The sequence below is a fragment of the Sebastes fasciatus genome, chromosome 6 (assembly GCF_043250625.1).
Source record: "Sebastes fasciatus isolate fSebFas1 chromosome 6, fSebFas1.pri, whole genome shotgun sequence".
Lineage (NCBI taxonomy): Eukaryota > Metazoa > Chordata > Actinopteri > Perciformes > Sebastidae > Sebastes > Sebastes fasciatus.
The window spans coordinates 18,294,465-18,310,529 of record NC_133800.1 but is presented as its reverse complement, the minus strand read 5'-3'; the positions used below and the strand labels follow the sequence as shown (position 1 = coordinate 18,310,529).

The 16,065-nt window shown below is 40.0% G+C and overlaps 2 protein-coding genes across 6 annotated transcripts in view; one reads left to right on the top strand and one right to left on the bottom strand.

Annotated features, from left to right (window-relative positions):
* Nucleotides 1-10,368, bottom strand: part of LOC141769293 (DNA repair protein XRCC4-like) — a 33,282-nt gene extending 22,914 nt beyond the window's left edge. For all 5 annotated transcript variants that reach the window (XR_012594279.1, XM_074638220.1, XM_074638217.1 and 2 more), the window contains exons 1-3: nucleotides 10,242-10,368; nucleotides 4,717-4,858; nucleotides 3,703-3,902 (exon numbers count right to left, since the gene is read on the bottom strand). Coding sequence is in view for 4 of the 5 variants with exons in the window: in XM_074638220.1 (XP_074494321.1) it covers nucleotides 3,703-3,902; nucleotides 4,717-4,855 (339 nt within the window). In the remaining variant the exon portion in view is untranslated. The remainder of the gene's footprint in view (nucleotides 1-3,702; nucleotides 3,903-4,716; nucleotides 4,859-10,241) is intronic.
* A 9-nt stretch (nucleotides 10,369-10,377) lies between these two features.
* On the top strand, nucleotides 10,378-15,796 carry tmem167a (transmembrane protein 167A). The gene is made up of 4 exons (XM_074638222.1): nucleotides 10,378-10,517; nucleotides 13,039-13,148; nucleotides 14,822-14,856; nucleotides 14,977-15,796. The coding sequence occupies exons 1-4, from the start codon at nucleotides 10,515-10,517 to the stop codon at nucleotides 15,045-15,047; spliced, it is 219 nt and encodes a 72-aa protein (XP_074494323.1). The 5' UTR covers nucleotides 10,378-10,514; the 3' UTR covers nucleotides 15,048-15,796.
* Nucleotides 15,797-16,065: the final 269 nt, after the last annotated feature.

Sequence of the window (16,065 nt, the reverse complement as noted above, 5' to 3'; positions counted from 1 at the left end):
AGAGGTAACACAACTGACTGATATCAAATAAACACTAAACTGAAAAAATATGTATTCAGAAGTTGTTTGGAAGCCAAATCAAGGCAGTCCTAAACAGACATGCAATTCCACTTAAATGCTCCAAAGTCCTTAGAAGATTAAGTGTCTTCATAAGCAGGTGTCAGAAGTAGAATATTTATTTTTCTACCATTGAGTTATTGGTACTTAAACAGACATTAAGGAGGAGATAATATCTGACTTAGCCATGTAAAACACCTGCTTAGTAGCAGTTTAACTGCAAACACCCAAATTACATTCATCATTACAACTTGTAAGGTCATATTCATAAAATATTAATGTCAGGCTAAGTTCGCCACCTGTTTTGTCTCGGGCCTCCTTTCTTCTAGTCCTTCTAGGAAACATGCCTCATTTTTGGTCATTCCTGCAACCTGAAATTATCTGGCTGGGAAAATATGCTCCACTTTTTAACCTCTGACGTGTTGAAAGAAAAGGGCAAATAAGGGAGAGCAAGAAAAAAAAAGGAGAAGAAAAGAAGCAGGTGTTAGACAAGAGTGGTAGTTAGCACTTAATGCAAATAGTCCCCCAGGATTCTTAGATCTGTGTCTACCACACACGTACTGCACACAGTGATGATTACTGTCAGCAACAATGTGAGCGTGGATTACAGTTTTAAAAAGCACACTTGGGGCTAAACAGATTTGGGCCAGTGTCAATCATTTTGTGTGGTCTAGTTGCTCCTTTTGGCAATAGCTTTTCCCTGTGCAAAAAAAGACAAAAAGAAACTTCCACCTACACAAATGACAGAATCCATTAATGTCATGTCAAAACCAGTGAAATAGCTTCATTTGGATAAATAAAAGTCAGATGATGAATGCTGTTTATTTGTTTGTCTCTCTTGCGGTTCACTCCCTGCTGATGACATGCATTTGGAATAAGTTTCAGTCATTTGATGGAGTGCACTGAGGTACAAAGAGTTACCATAATCAGGGCATCAGACACGCATTGCTAATTAATGTCAATATCAATGATCTATTATCCCATTAAAAAAAGCCGTGATCAACAAATGTTACCACTAGGAATGCCCCCAGTAATATCCCTACTACATTCATTACATTTTATTTTTGCATTAACATTTGAAAGGGACTGTTTATAACTTCTTACTCGTATAAATCAATCCGGGTCGGTGTCCCATGTGCGCTCGCATGTGGCTACGCTGTTCAGAATCAGACTCCAACACAAACTACATGGAAGCACCAAAACCGCAAAGTTATATCTAGTGAAGCCCGTCTTGCAAAACAGTGTTGGCCGCGGTCGGAGGACGCGAGGGAGACCGCAGCTTTGGTCTCCAGGTCAGGAGTCTCTGCAGTTCTCTGCTCCGCTGCCTACCTGCTTGCCTTTGCTTACACAACGCGCTCGTTCTCGCTCAGCTCGCCCTCCAGCCGCGGTCGGGAGGCTGAGGCAGGAAAAGCCAACACTGTGATCAGCACTGATTCATGGAGCTAACATTACTGCCAAGCAGGTGAACTATAGAGTGATATTAAGGTTCTAGTTGATGTGTGTCGCCTCACTGGTTTGACGGATGCTCGCTCACATTCGAGTAGCGCATGCGCGAGGGCGAGCAACAGGACGCTGACTTTCGTTGACTTAGCGGCCACAGGTGAGGCTGTTACAACCAATTTCTTATTCTTACAAACAGGCCCTTTAAGCTGAGCTACATTTGGGAAATCTTGTATGAATGTGTTCCTGAGTCTAAAGAGAGAGCATCCATAAAAACAAAACAAAAAAGTGTGTTGGTTAAAATATCCATTCCTTCTAATCTTGATATCATAATTTCATTATTGAAATATGAGATAGTTACATGAGACAAAGTCCCATAGAGTAAACATAACCACTTTGTCAAGTATGTCAAAGGCCAAAAGCCTGGCCAGCTCATCTAAAACTAACAGTATGTCTGCACATGTCCGGACACAGACACATTAGCACACTTGTATACACGACACACACTCATAGACAAAAAGAAAGCCAGGGGCGAGTTGGAGAAAGAAAAGAAAAGGCTCTAATCAACTGTTGTTTAACATTGCTAGATGCGGATGGCCCTGTCCATAAATCAGGGTTTTATGGTCTTTACAGTGTTCCTAACCCCTCTGGTCTCTTCTACCTGCACAGCGGTCCCAGGACCCCAAGTGACCTGCTCCCTGGAGGCAACAACATCCTTTCACAGTTTGGAAGAATAACACCAAAATCCACTGAAAGCACCGTGACCTGTACTCCATCAAACCTGTCACTAACTTTGAACTAAGAATAAGAAACGCCTTGGCACAGTATGTAATAATAAATTATAAATTATAAAAAGAGATGTGCCTGTGTGTGGGGAACAGGCTGTTCACATTAATGCAAGTTTGCTCCACCAAACCTTCAATCAGCAAAACTTTTCCCCAAACGTTTATGAGCTGTGGCCGTTAGACAACTGCCTTATATTGTTGCTATTGGATGACTGAGTGATTCCTATCTCTGGCTTTTACCTCAGTGGCCTGAAGGCAGCCAAGCCATTCTAATTCTGCTTTAATGTGGGGACACTATAAACCTTATCTTTAACAGCCCGCTGTAAAAAATAAGACTTCCTTTCTATTTTGTTGTATGTCGTTAGATGCATCTATCCTCAGGGAACAGTGACAAGGCAGAATTTTATGATGTGAGATTCAAGGGTAAACTACAGATAGATCTAAAATTGTACTTCAACAGATTCCTCAAAACTCGGGTATCTAAATACCCACTTTAGTTCATTTAAGTTTGCTATAACTCTTTTGGTTCATTTCCATGTGTGTGATGTGTCCCTGAACAGTGATGTAAAGCACCAAAGTTAGCATTTCATTTATCTTTCGTCACAACGGTCACAAAGTAAAGCAAATGCAGTCTACCAGAAATGTGCGTTTGCACGTATTTGCTTGGACAACATGCCAGACGATGATGCATTGCATTGCAGCAAAAGTTGAGCCAGCTTCGACTTTTTTTCCAGGCAACCCTGCATTGTCAGCTACACCATACTGGTAACAGTCGGGGGTGAATTCACAAAAGGATTGCGTGGCTTTTGCGGCTGCTTAGCCTGCACAAATAAGACAAAAAGAAATAAGTAATAAGTAAATAAGTAATTCTCAAAGCACCCGCAAAAGGCACCCCTAACTGCGCTACCAAGCAAATATCATGGCGGTCCTTCAATGTGGCCCAGGACGTCTTGGGTGCATTCACCCCTGTACTTAGAGCTGTCCACTTGTGATCGGATCACCCAAGACACATGTTAATGTCAGGTCTGAACGGGTCATGTTTAAATTCCTTGCCGGAATATTTGAGGAATGACAGTCGATGACTTGTCAGTCAGGACCTCTTTTTCTTTTTCTCTCTGCCATTGTTCTGCCTACTATGTTCTTAGTGCAAAGGCAACATTTATACTTTGCCACGTGGATAATTGCAATCGGACGCAAAAAAGTAAAGGAAAATTGCAATCACATGTAAAACTTTGTGGGCTATGTGTTTCCGCTGTAACATCATTAGCGCAATATCTTTTGTGAATCGGACCTTGAGACGGGCAGATAGCAGTTGCATGTGATGCACAATTCATGGTGCTATCAGCGGCCGTGACCCATTCTTTGTGAATTCACCCCTCAAGAGTATAATAATAAAAAACTCAACAAAGCTTTAGCTCACCGAGATGTCATTACAGATCTTCTGATATGAGAGATGATCTGTACTGAAGTGAAAAGAATACACCTCCTTGTCGCCTCCGCTCCTTCCTCCTCCTCCTCTTCCTCCTTCACCTCCTGTTAGCGCTTGAAGAAGATCCTCAACATATCTTTCTCTTGTGGCTCCCGTATCGTTGGCCTCTTTTGTCACCTCGTCTTCTGAAACTGGACACAAAAGAAGGCATTTTTCTCATTTTTTTGCATCGTTTTAAATTGTACAGTTGAGAGAAGGGCAAAGAGGTGATGGCAGACTGCAGGGCAAAACTGTAAACATTAATTATGTAGCAATGCATGGATGCATGTGAAAGCAGATTTAAAAGGGAAGCATGCAGAGAAACCAAGGGGAATGTCGTCAGCTGTTGCACAGCTGCTCACACTGGGCTGAGGGTCCCAATTAACACATCAAACACAGAAACACTGACGACCCAGAAGCCCACACATAGCTGTCACAACCCCATCTCTGCCTGTCAACTCTGCAGATGGACAGCAATAGAAAACTAGGGAGCAGTTATGTTCCAGGTGTCCTTCCAGGGAAAATGTACTCAAGTGCATATGTAACCACCAACACACACACACACACACACACACACACACACACACACACACTGAACACTGAACACTGACTTGCACATACAAAGACAAGCTTTGTAGAGTTTAATCTACTTTCTACACCTGTAAGCTGCAGCACAGGAGTGAAGATGGATGATGAAACAAGGTCACTGCTGTCCCTCTGGTTAAAGGACCAACAGTTACAATATTGTGAGACGGGGTCAGCCAGGTGCCTACACAGTTTGGACGGTCTGATGAATGGTAAACCTGGTAACAACCCAGTCTAGTGGTCTAATGGTCAAAAGATTTAAGATTTTATTTGTAGAACTTAGTTCAATCACAACAAAACATGATCCTGAGACTGTTGGGTTGTGAATAATTTGAGTAGTCCCTGATTCTTAATGTGTTTTTGCATATCTGAAGTCTTTACCTTCTCCGATCCATGCCGAGTTGCCATCAGTGAGAGCTAAAGTGAACCCAGCACCCAGGTCTATTGCCCAGTCCACTCGCAGGAAGTAAGGGAGGTCTGGATCAGTAGCTACAGTGATCTGTCGGACTGTACCACTCATGACCTGCAGAAAATCAAGAACAGGACATAAGAAAATGCCATTATGATACATTTTTCACTGCATTGCGTTCAGGATATTTTGTAGGCCTACTGTTAATATTTAGTCCTAGGAAGAAAGCCCTCCTATCAATCCATTTTGATGTTGCAAAGTTGTGCTAATCTTCCAGTTGCATCAATGAGCCTCATTGTTTTACTTCTTGGGAGTTGGTAATAAATGTCCCTGGGTGTGTCTTTAACGGGGGTCTCTCTGAGTCAGTGGAACCACACAGAGATTTTGGCAGGTTTTTGTGTGTGAGTGTGGGCTTTCTGACCACCAGCACAGTAATTACACGCTGTTAAAGATAAATAGAAGAATATTACTGAAGAGACCCAGTTGTTGTCTGATTTTAGTCGGTGTGTACATTTATCAAACGATCTACAGTACATATACTTCTTAAAGTGAGTCTGAATATCCACGCCTCACACAGCCAAACTACATCTCATGATTTAAGTCTGGAAACTTAATGGCTTTGTAACAACCATTAAAACTACACATTACACTGTAGATGAAATTAACCATGAATCTGCAGCTGCATGAACTATTACTCACCTCAGACTTATTTAGATCTTGGTGGATAGTTTGGGAAAAATATGACATTTCCAGAAGAGCCATTGTGTTTGAAAATATGAAGCAGAGACCAATGCATGTCATGCCTTCAATCACATAGGGATTGCTATTTCTACACATCTCAAGCTAATCCATCCATGGCCATGCCGGAGCACAATTCTCTTAAGAGTTGCTTTATACCGTGAAACTAAATCATTATTTGCCAATGCAACACAGCTCAGTGAGAGTGCTGAGCAGGCTTGTTTGTTAATGTCACCTTGCCCTCGGGCTAATGCCTTGGCCAACTGAGTCACTGATGCAGTTAAAGTTAAGTCTCCTGCCAGAAGCAGCCGATGTTCAACAGATCAGTTATAAACAATGTTGATCAAAGGATTATAATATGGTCCACGAGATTGTTCCTGACATGACCTTTTGGTTTACAGGCTACAAATCTAATCATCTTTTTTTTTCTCCTCAGAGAGCTTGAGAAACTTTTACTTGATTACAGATGTCCAGGCCAGAACATGTGATTACTGCTTCCATGTGAAGTGAGAGGTGAGTTGGAAATCTTCCCTGCTTAACTACAGAGCAAAGTGTGCGGAGATGGAGGGAAAAGGACAGCTAAATTGGCAGTTAGCCAAGCTGGACATGTTCGAAAAAATGAAAATGAGCGCCTTTGGACACTTATGCTGTAAGTTAGGACGTGACAGCACGCTGTCTTTCTTTGCATCCTGCACCATATATGCTGACAGAGCAGGTGGTCAAGGTGATTCAAAATGAGACATATAGCTGAGATCTGACACAGACACACACACACACACACACACACACACACACACACACACGAAGAACCTTGCAACAGATTAAAGTTGACTCTTTGTGCTTTAAGAAGGGGTGTGGCTGGACGAAAGGGGATGAACAAGATGAGGGTACTGAAGGGTTCAACTTTAACCTCATAAAGTGAGCCCAGCTACTCATTAGTTACTGTAACATCTGTCGTGCAGGGACGATGACCCTGTGGTAATGACAGAAGGACACTCCAATTAAATAAACAGTGCTGTCTGTCAGGAATGGAGAGCTGTGCGAAACCTTCAAAGTCAATCCCCGAAGTCTTCCTGTTCAGTTACTCGATCGGCGGACACAATCACTGGAATGCTTGAATCATCAACCCTACAGCTCCCCTACAGCTTTGACACACGGCCTTTATCCTCTTCTCTTACTCCATCTGTAATTTCTTTACTCAACCTTTTCATTGTCATTTCTTTAGCATTGCTGCATATGAAAACAACAAGACATAACTGTGCAGGAAGTACTAGGCAAATGAGTCAAAGAGAGAGCCCCTAATTATGCATCTTGTGTCTTAAATGAGGAGTTCAAACGGAGTAGAAAAAGCCAAGGCAGTTACGGACAATTAAGATAGTCCTCTCACTGTCCTTTCACTGGACTTTCCCCTCATGCTGCTTCCAATTCAATGGTTTTAAAATGAAAAGGAGAACTCTTTGGCTAGTCCACTGATATCATTCAGTCAGGGATTAAAGCAGTGCTGTTCTAAACAGCAGCAGACTGCCATAGCCTTTTATTCACTTAAGCCACTTGACAAATAAAAACAGTAAAAGCAAATAGCCTATAACACGCACTACAATAAATCACAGCCTAAAGGCTGAAGCATGAGTGTGACCAGAAATTGGCCGATACATACCTCAACATAAAGACCAGGTTTGAAAAACTACTGTAATTTAACCATGGACACTTTTACTACTTGTATCGTTGCTGCTTGCAGAGGAGGCTGTGATGTAGTGGTGATGGGTCATCATGGTCATGCTCCATCTCATGCTGTATGACAGGATGTGCCTTCTCTTACATGCAGAACTCCTTATAGATATAAGGTAGCAAAAGCATTTGAGATTGGTGACAACAAGTTTCATACTTATATCCAACATCATTGGCAATGTGTCTTCTTAGGGGATTATGTGGTCAAAACAGCACTACTACAACGCATGTGTCTCTCTACTCCTCAGAGTAAGCATATTCCCTTGACATAATCTGGAAAAATAATTGTAACTCTATTGATAGCTGTGGTGACCCTTAAAAAACTGGGTGAAGAATGATGCGAGAACAGCAGCTGAACAACGAAAGCACTACTGCTGGCAGCATAATTTAACTGAAGTTCTACAGTCCTGCAAGTCAACCTAATCCTTGTTTGCAGAAAATGCATGCTGGATAGGCTAGTGCAATAACTCATACATTTCCATAATCAAAATTCCACTGAAATCCCATGAAAAATAAATATTACTTCAGTCAATAACACATTTCACAATTAAAAAAAATTACCACTGGTTGTTTGCAAAGAAATCTGCAATCTACTGGTACAAACAGGAGCGAGCCACAGACGAACAGCGATCACACCAACGTCAGCTCTCCATTTAAACCCTAGAAGAAATGACTAATTTCAAAAAGAGGCCAATCCTTTTAAACAAACATACTGTACAATGCTAGCCTGCAAGGGTTGCCCTCCTGATCTTTGCTTTTCCGTACGTTGTGTAACATCTTACTAATCCTGGATTCAGACGCACAATAACAGGTCATTTTCACATCTCCAATATTCACATAGGAATAAGTTACAGTTGTGAAAAGCCCTGATCTGTCACACATGTAAGGCAACTCTCAGTGAAGATTATGGTTGAGCAAAAGTATAGAGACCTAGGCACAATACAACCTGTGACAGCACAACATTGGTGGTGTAATTAGCCAAACGTTCATTCCAATCCGCTCTAAAGTTTGCTTACTTTCTTTGAGGGTCAAAACTGCAAAGAATCCATGTGACCATTGTCACTGCAGTACTTCCAGTATCACTTTCCCTACAATCACAACTCAAATCGAACATCTACCAATGCTTAATGAAAGTTTAACTCTAGGCATCCAATTATGAATGTTATTCTGAAGAGTTTGACCTGATGTTCTCTCTAATACAAATATAAGATTGCACATACTAAGGCTACATCAAGCCTTGATTTGACTGCAGTAACCAGGCATGCATGTACTGTTCTGTAATCTAAATTGGCCAGTGCACTATACACTATAAAACCTAATCACATTAAGAGGAATGTGAGTCTGTTTAAAGTACACTTGTTCACCTCTTGCTCTCAGAAACCAGACTCTCCATTCGAAGACTTTTTTTTTTTTTTCGAAGTCTCTTTTTACACAACGTTTTTATCCACACTCTTGTAGTAAAAAAAGCAAAACATTATTTATGTGTGGTTTACAATCTGACAGATTTCCTCTTACACTCCCCAGGAGTGTCTGTGAACGAAGGGTTGAGGGGGATTTATGAAACATAATTTCTATGCAATCAAGATGCTGCCATGGCTGGTTGGAGGGAGGGGACTTCAATGTAAAAAACTGGGAGGGAAAAGTGGACCACAAAAATGTCACGTCTTACGTCACCAAGAAAGAGATTAGGATCTACTATCAGTTTTGTTCAGCATTATCTTATGATACATATGTTCACTCCCTTCTCTTTCCCATAATACCTGGGAAATTGTATTGTGGACCCTTTTCACAGCAGCCATTTTGACATGTCATGCCAGTGAGCCAGCATGCACAATACCAGGGCCCTGGCCCACCTAAATGGAGCAGGGTCATAATTAAAGGTCCCATATTGTAAAAAGTGAGATTTTCAGGTCTTTTACATTATAAAGCAGGTTTAAGTGCGATATAAATATTGTTAAACTATCGAAACGCTCAATATGCGGAGAAATACACACAGCCCGTATTCAGTAAATACGTTAATTGCGCGTTTGAAACAAGCCGTTTGTGATGTCACAAATATACAATATTTAGACCATTACATGGTTTTAAATGTAAACATTCTAAATGTGTCCCAGTTTATTTCCTGGTTGCAGTGTATGTAAACAATAACATCAGCTGACAGGAAGTAAACATGGACCCAAACTGTTGCCTAGCAACGCAATTCCGTTGCAATTCCGTTGCAATGCACTTAAACGGAGCGTTTCAGACAAGATGGTGAATACAGGTATATTCAGGCAGACAGTACGAGGAAAATAAAGTGTTTTTTTTAACATTACAGCATGTAAACATGTTCTAGTAGAAACACAAAATACAAGTATGAACCTGGAAATGAGCATGATATGGGACCTTTAATGTTATTAATTAGCTACACCTGTGTTCACAATACAATGATGTCATGCCAGTGAGCCAGCGTGCACAATAGCAGGGCCCTGGCCCACCTAAATGGAGCAGGGCCATAATGAATGTGATTAATTAGCTACACCTGTGTTCACAATACAATGACATGTCAACATGGCTGCTGTGAAAAGGGTCTACTATTCACAGCCTAATTACACTAATAACAAAAGTCAAAAGTCACAAAAGTCTAATGTTCAACATTTTATTTTGGCCTATGTTTTTATGTTTTTATTCTGTATTGTTTTTATCTTAATTTTTGCACTATTTTAACTTATGTAAAGCACTTTGTAACTATGTTTTGAAAGGTGCTATACAAATAAAGTGTATTATTATTTGTATTTTTATTATTATTATTATTAATATAATGTTATAACAACATCTGGGTTGTGTAATCGCTGTCTAACTATCTTACTACTATCTTTACCACCAGTGCACCATGTTAGAAGAAAGCATGGTAATATTATATTTACAGATAATACGCCTTTAACTGTAAGGCGTTGAGTTTTTAACTTCCTGCAGGAACCAGGGACTCAAATGCACTGTAATTTCGTTGTGGGTAAAACACTTAATGCACATATTTCCTCAAAAGACTTACGGTATTGTATGGGCTAACTACAGCGAAGTCCAAACGAAGGCATTTATGTATGAAACTGAAAACAATGCTGTTCTCTGTTGACAGTTTTTGACAGAAAGAAATTTCAACCTTCACCTCCTGTGTGTGATCAGCCAATCAGCACACGAGGTTTGACGACGCAGTGCGTGGTGACGTACATCCCGTGGACGTAACCACGTAAAACATCTTTGGTTACGTTACGTTACGTTGCAGACAGCAGCAGGAAGTGTGATGTGGCTTTGACTCACAACAAAAATGGTAAGCTTGTTTTTTATTAATCAAGCGCTTCTGCTCGTTTACAAAACATGTTAAGCAGAATCTACAACACACATTAGAGATCTAATCTGTGTCGGAAAAACACTGTGACAACAACTAATGCTTATATTCGGTGTAAAGCAGGACGTATAGGAAATAGCATTAGCGAGCTAAACATGCTAAACGTTTAACCAGTCTGTCTATCACACGTGTGTTTCTGCTCTTTAATATCATTATAATACATCACATAGGTTGCAATCGTGTGTGAACGTGAGTGGTTTGATAATAAAGGTTTAAAGTATCACAGATTAATGATGAATGCATCGTAATGTTTTGAGGTGTGTTGCCACGTAGCTGCAGCAGAGTTCAGAGAGCATGCTTCTGTATCTGGCTCAGCTGCACTCTGTGGTTTGGCATTACCAGGTTGTTGTTGTTGTTTATAAGTTTGCAATAAGGGGAATATTTACTTTATTCTTGAGCAAAACATGGTGCAATAACAGACCTTGGAAGATGGAGAATCCCTGCAGACAGACAGACCTCATAATATGTACACATCACAATGTACAGAATTAAAGATGCTTACATTTCATTCAAAATGGTTAGCCTATAATATATTAACCTTGGCAACAATTATATCATAAGTATTTTTTTTTTGCTCAGTCTTTTATTGGTATTCTGTACAAAATCCAATAAATCACTGAAGTATTTGTATAAACAAATGATATCCCCCCATCCCTTTAACAATATTACTGCACCATTAAATAAGAAGAGTTAATTTCATAAAATCATTTCATTCAATCTGATAGAAAGATAAATTAAACATATACAAAAAAGGAAAAAGGAAAGGACCAAAAACACAAAACTATAAGTAAATTAAAAATAATAATAAATAAATAAACTAAGTATAAGTTGTGAATTATATGTAGTATGAGGTCAGCAGTTTAAAACTTCAATATCAGTGGTATCCATTTTTTCTATATAGATTAAAAAAAGGTCTCCATATAGCATAACATTTCTGAGCACACCCTCTTGTGGTAAAGCGAATCTTCTCCAATGCCAAATGATGTATGAGATCTTTAAACCACATCCTTAAGGTTGGAGGATACTTCTCCTTCCATTTAAGAAGTATAAGTCGTCTAGCTAAGAGAAATGCAAAAGCTATCATATTCTTTGCCTGGCGACTAAGATGCATATCTTGTGTAAGTAATTTTGCTGTGGCAGGAGTGTAATTAGTGCTGTGGGGACAAGACAACAAAATACACTTTATTTCTTTTAATGCATATTACTGTCAAATTATCCTAAAAGACATGACTATCACCATGTTGGGGATATATATACTATTTAAAAGGTCATTTCTGGATTTCTCTAGTTAAGGGCGTATAATGAGATCATCCAGAATTAGATAGATAGATAGATAGTCACTTTATTGATCCCAAGGGAAATTCAAGTGTCCAGCATCACAGTTCCATAGTGCAAAAACATGTTAGTAAAAAGGCAGTAAAAAAGTTAGTAGTGCAAAGTACAAAAAAATATACCAGATATAAAAATACAAGGAGATGAAGAAAACTGTTAAAACTGAATATAGTGCAGGGTAACAGCTGTGATACACGACTATTAAAAGAGTGAATATAGTGCAGAAGAGACTGTTAGAAAATGAGTATAGTGCAGAATTATACTACATGTACATGAACAGAGACTCTGTCTCTTAGTATTAATGTCAATATGTCTATTACAAAGCCCCCTGGTAGCTTTGGAGTTCCTACGCTAGTAGTTGATTAAATTTATGAGCATACTTGTCTGTGAGATGTGCAGTATTATTGGCCAACTTAAGTCTACTCCAGTGTAGATTTGGAGTTTAACTGCTTTTCTTACCTTTACATGACAGCCACTAATTTATTCTCAAACAGGGAAGTGATGACTTAGCCAATTCTGATTTCATTACAATCCTCATTTAGAATTGCCTACCATGTCAGGAGCATCAGCCGGCACACAGGTGATGAAAAGCTGGAAAATTATGCTTCTAATATACAAAGAAACAAACACTAAATCAGTTTGATGTGTTGTGAGTGTGATGAAGTCGGGTCCTACAGTTTGTTATAGCATATAACTAAGATACATAGCTTAAAGCCAGGCAGAGCAGTCTTTGGTCTCCATTTTTGCACATGGCAGTATGAGATTTAGATTTTTCTTAAGCCTCGGGACCTTTTAGGCAGGTGGTTGATCTTATAAATTAGTATATGTAGGATCATTTTGACTGGCAGTCTATGGAAAAAAACATGCTAGCTGTTCTCTAATAATCTGTTATTGCGTCTTTGACTCTAACTGGGTCTACACAGCCGGCCCACTTCTTGTCACACAGAATGAACAGCTGGTACAACAACATTCCTTGGGACAAGTAGCAGTGTTACAGAAAATGAACTAAAGTGAAGTCAGTGTTTCTGTAATTTGTGTGATTTATTACTGGTGAGCCGCACTAGATCATGTCTACTCTGTACTAAATATACCATTCTCTTTCATCTTGCAGTCGGCCATTTTCAACTTCCAGTCGCTGTTAACAGTGATTCTCCTCCTGATCTGTACCTGTGCCTACATCAGAGCGCTGGCTCCCAGCCTGATAGACAAGAACAAGACTGGGTATGATGATCACATACTATTTGAGATACTTAACAATGAAGCTGTCGCTGAAGTCTTCCCAGTGATTACTTTACCCCTCAAATACCTGCCTTTGTCTCTTTGAATGAGACACCGTGTTATATCAAACTGCATAACCAAATCATTGGAGTATTACTAATACACTTATCATCTAAGCCTCAGGGTGGAATAAGGACATTGAAATATGATCTCAGTCAATACTTGCTACTGTATAGCGGTACAGCAATCACTGACAATGCTAAGGCAAACATAAGACACACAAATTATTAGTGTTTCATGGATTGCTATACATTCTGCTTTGTCATTCAAGGTCTTGTCCAATTTCAACAGTTGATTCCACATAGTTCACTTCTGTATTTCAACTTATATTAGAGCCGTTTGTTTTCTTTCTGGTAGAAAACCCTAATTTTTACCAACAAGAAATGGTCTTTGATAAAGCTGATTCTGCTAAGTGTAGAATCAGGAGTTCTATGTTATATAAGCTGTAAAATTGTAACTGATCCATCCCTCTGTAACTCACTTTAGCTACGAAGGACACTTGCTTATTTTTCCATCTAATAAAAAGAAGCTCCTCATTGAGGCGTCTAAAGCAGCAGAAGGCTTAAATGTCCATCATCACTGGATCATTATTATTCTTGGATGTACAAACTCCATGATTCACTTCTAATAAGTCTGGCACAGCCCTGGAACAGCCAGACACACTCTCACACACTTTCTCACACACACACACACACACACACACACACTGCTCTCTCTTTCTCTCACACACACACACACACACACACACACACACACACACACACACACACACACTGCTCTCTTTCTCTCTCATACACACACACACACACACACACACTGCTCTCTTTCTCTCTCACACACACACACACACACACCTCCCATTGGAGCAGGGAGGGACATCCTCTTCAGACAAACACATGAGACTGAGAGTGGCAGATGGTATGATTTAATAGTTTTCCCTCTTGATTGATTCGTTGACTAAGGCATGAGCTGTTATTTGTGTTGATTTGGTGCCACACATTGTGCAAATAAGTCTTGTGTGGTAGGGATAAACCTAGAGAGTCAGAGGGGAAGAATTTGTTTTGTACAGAAAAACATTTGTACGTTATTAAAAAAAAAAAAATGATTTTCCAAAATTGTAGAAAATGAAACTTTAAAACCAGGGTTATCCGAAGTCAATAAAATAAATAGGAGATGCTGACACCATCTGGTCAGTTTGAAGAAAGTTGGCTTTTTAAACACGCACACTTGCACACACACACACACATTCTCACACAGGCTGACAAACGCACCAGAAAAGTGAAGGCCTGGAATGCCACATTCGCCTCAGCTGTCACTAGAGATAATAAGACGTGCCTGCTGTCCCCCTCTCTTCCAATGTGGACACACACACACCTTACATGGAGATGGACATCTGACGGCTGCCTGGGTTTTGAAGGAAGGGGATCGCAGTCCTCTTGTAAAGTTGTGACAGGAGTCTGGCTAGCAGCTACCACCTTGACATATCAACACAGAATCCAGCCTCTTTTTAATGTTTAATATACCCTCAAGAGTCCTTTATTTTTTATTACAGGACAATTGGCTTTTACAAGGCAATTATTTCTGCTTGTAATTTTTCTAATTATTTTATCTTCTAGGCTTCTAGGAATTTTCTGGAAGTGTGCCAGGATAGGTAAGCCCATGATTGCCCCATATCATTTTTACATTACGTCATATTTTCTTCCTCATATCAATGAAATGTTGCTGAATGATGTAGCCTTTGCTTGAACTTGTCATTATTTCTTTTCTCCAGGTGAGCGGAAGAGTCCCTGGGTGGCTTGCTGCTGTGTCGTCATGGCTTTTAGTATACTGTTTCTGCAGTAGCCGTCCAAAGAGAAAAACACGAATGGAGAAATGAACAGACAACAAGGCATGGACAGTATGATCCTAGAAGCACAACAGGACCTCCGGTGGTTGATAATGTAAAAGCGGAGAGCCGTCAGTCACCACTCACAGTGGCCACGGAGAGAGAAGATGCGTCTTGTGTAGGGGGGAGGGATGAGCTGATAGCCCCAGAGTGTGTCTAGATCCCTCCACGGACTTCCAGGTCTGATCTTACCAGTTTGCTTATGTGGAATGTTTACTCCGGATGTATGAGTGTGTGTGTGTGTGGGGGGCCAATGCTTTGTGTTATCTGCCATTTAGTTTAAAGAAACAGAAGTCACATTCTAGCATCATTGGTGGGATCAAAATGACACATCGTCTGTCCAAACATTTCAAACTGATTTTTTTTTCCCCCTTCAAGTTTGTCACAATTGCATCGACCAGTTTGAAATTCTCCACAACAAGGATCTTCATAAAATGTTCATACCTGTTATGCGATTCACACGGAGGCTTATATATTTGTAAACTGAGTTATAACGAGGGATGACTTTTTAATCATCTCAGCGCCCTCTTTGTAACCTCTGCCCTGTTTGTTGTATCTAGAAATGGTGATCATACTCCACAGCAGACACAATTATAGTTTAACTCTCCAGGTGGCTAATTGTTCTGCAGATTTGCCTCAAAAGAGCTCCTGATGTTTTTAAAGTCAGTCAGTTTTGCCGCTATTTATTAAAGAACCTTTTTGGAAATCCGGCTTGAGAAGGCTGATTTTTGTCATTTCTGCATCTGTTTATGTCTGTTGTGATAATGCCGCACTGTAACATGAAGTGTCATTAATAATGACTGCAGACGTGCAAAATACATGTTGATGATAACCTCTAAACTTTTGTCAATCTTGATTACACATACTGTACATGTAAGACAAATGTTTCTTATAAAGAGGAAACTAAGACCGTAAGTATTGCTGCTGCATCGGGTCACGTGAAGTGTAGTCCGCATGATGTGAGATGAACAGTGA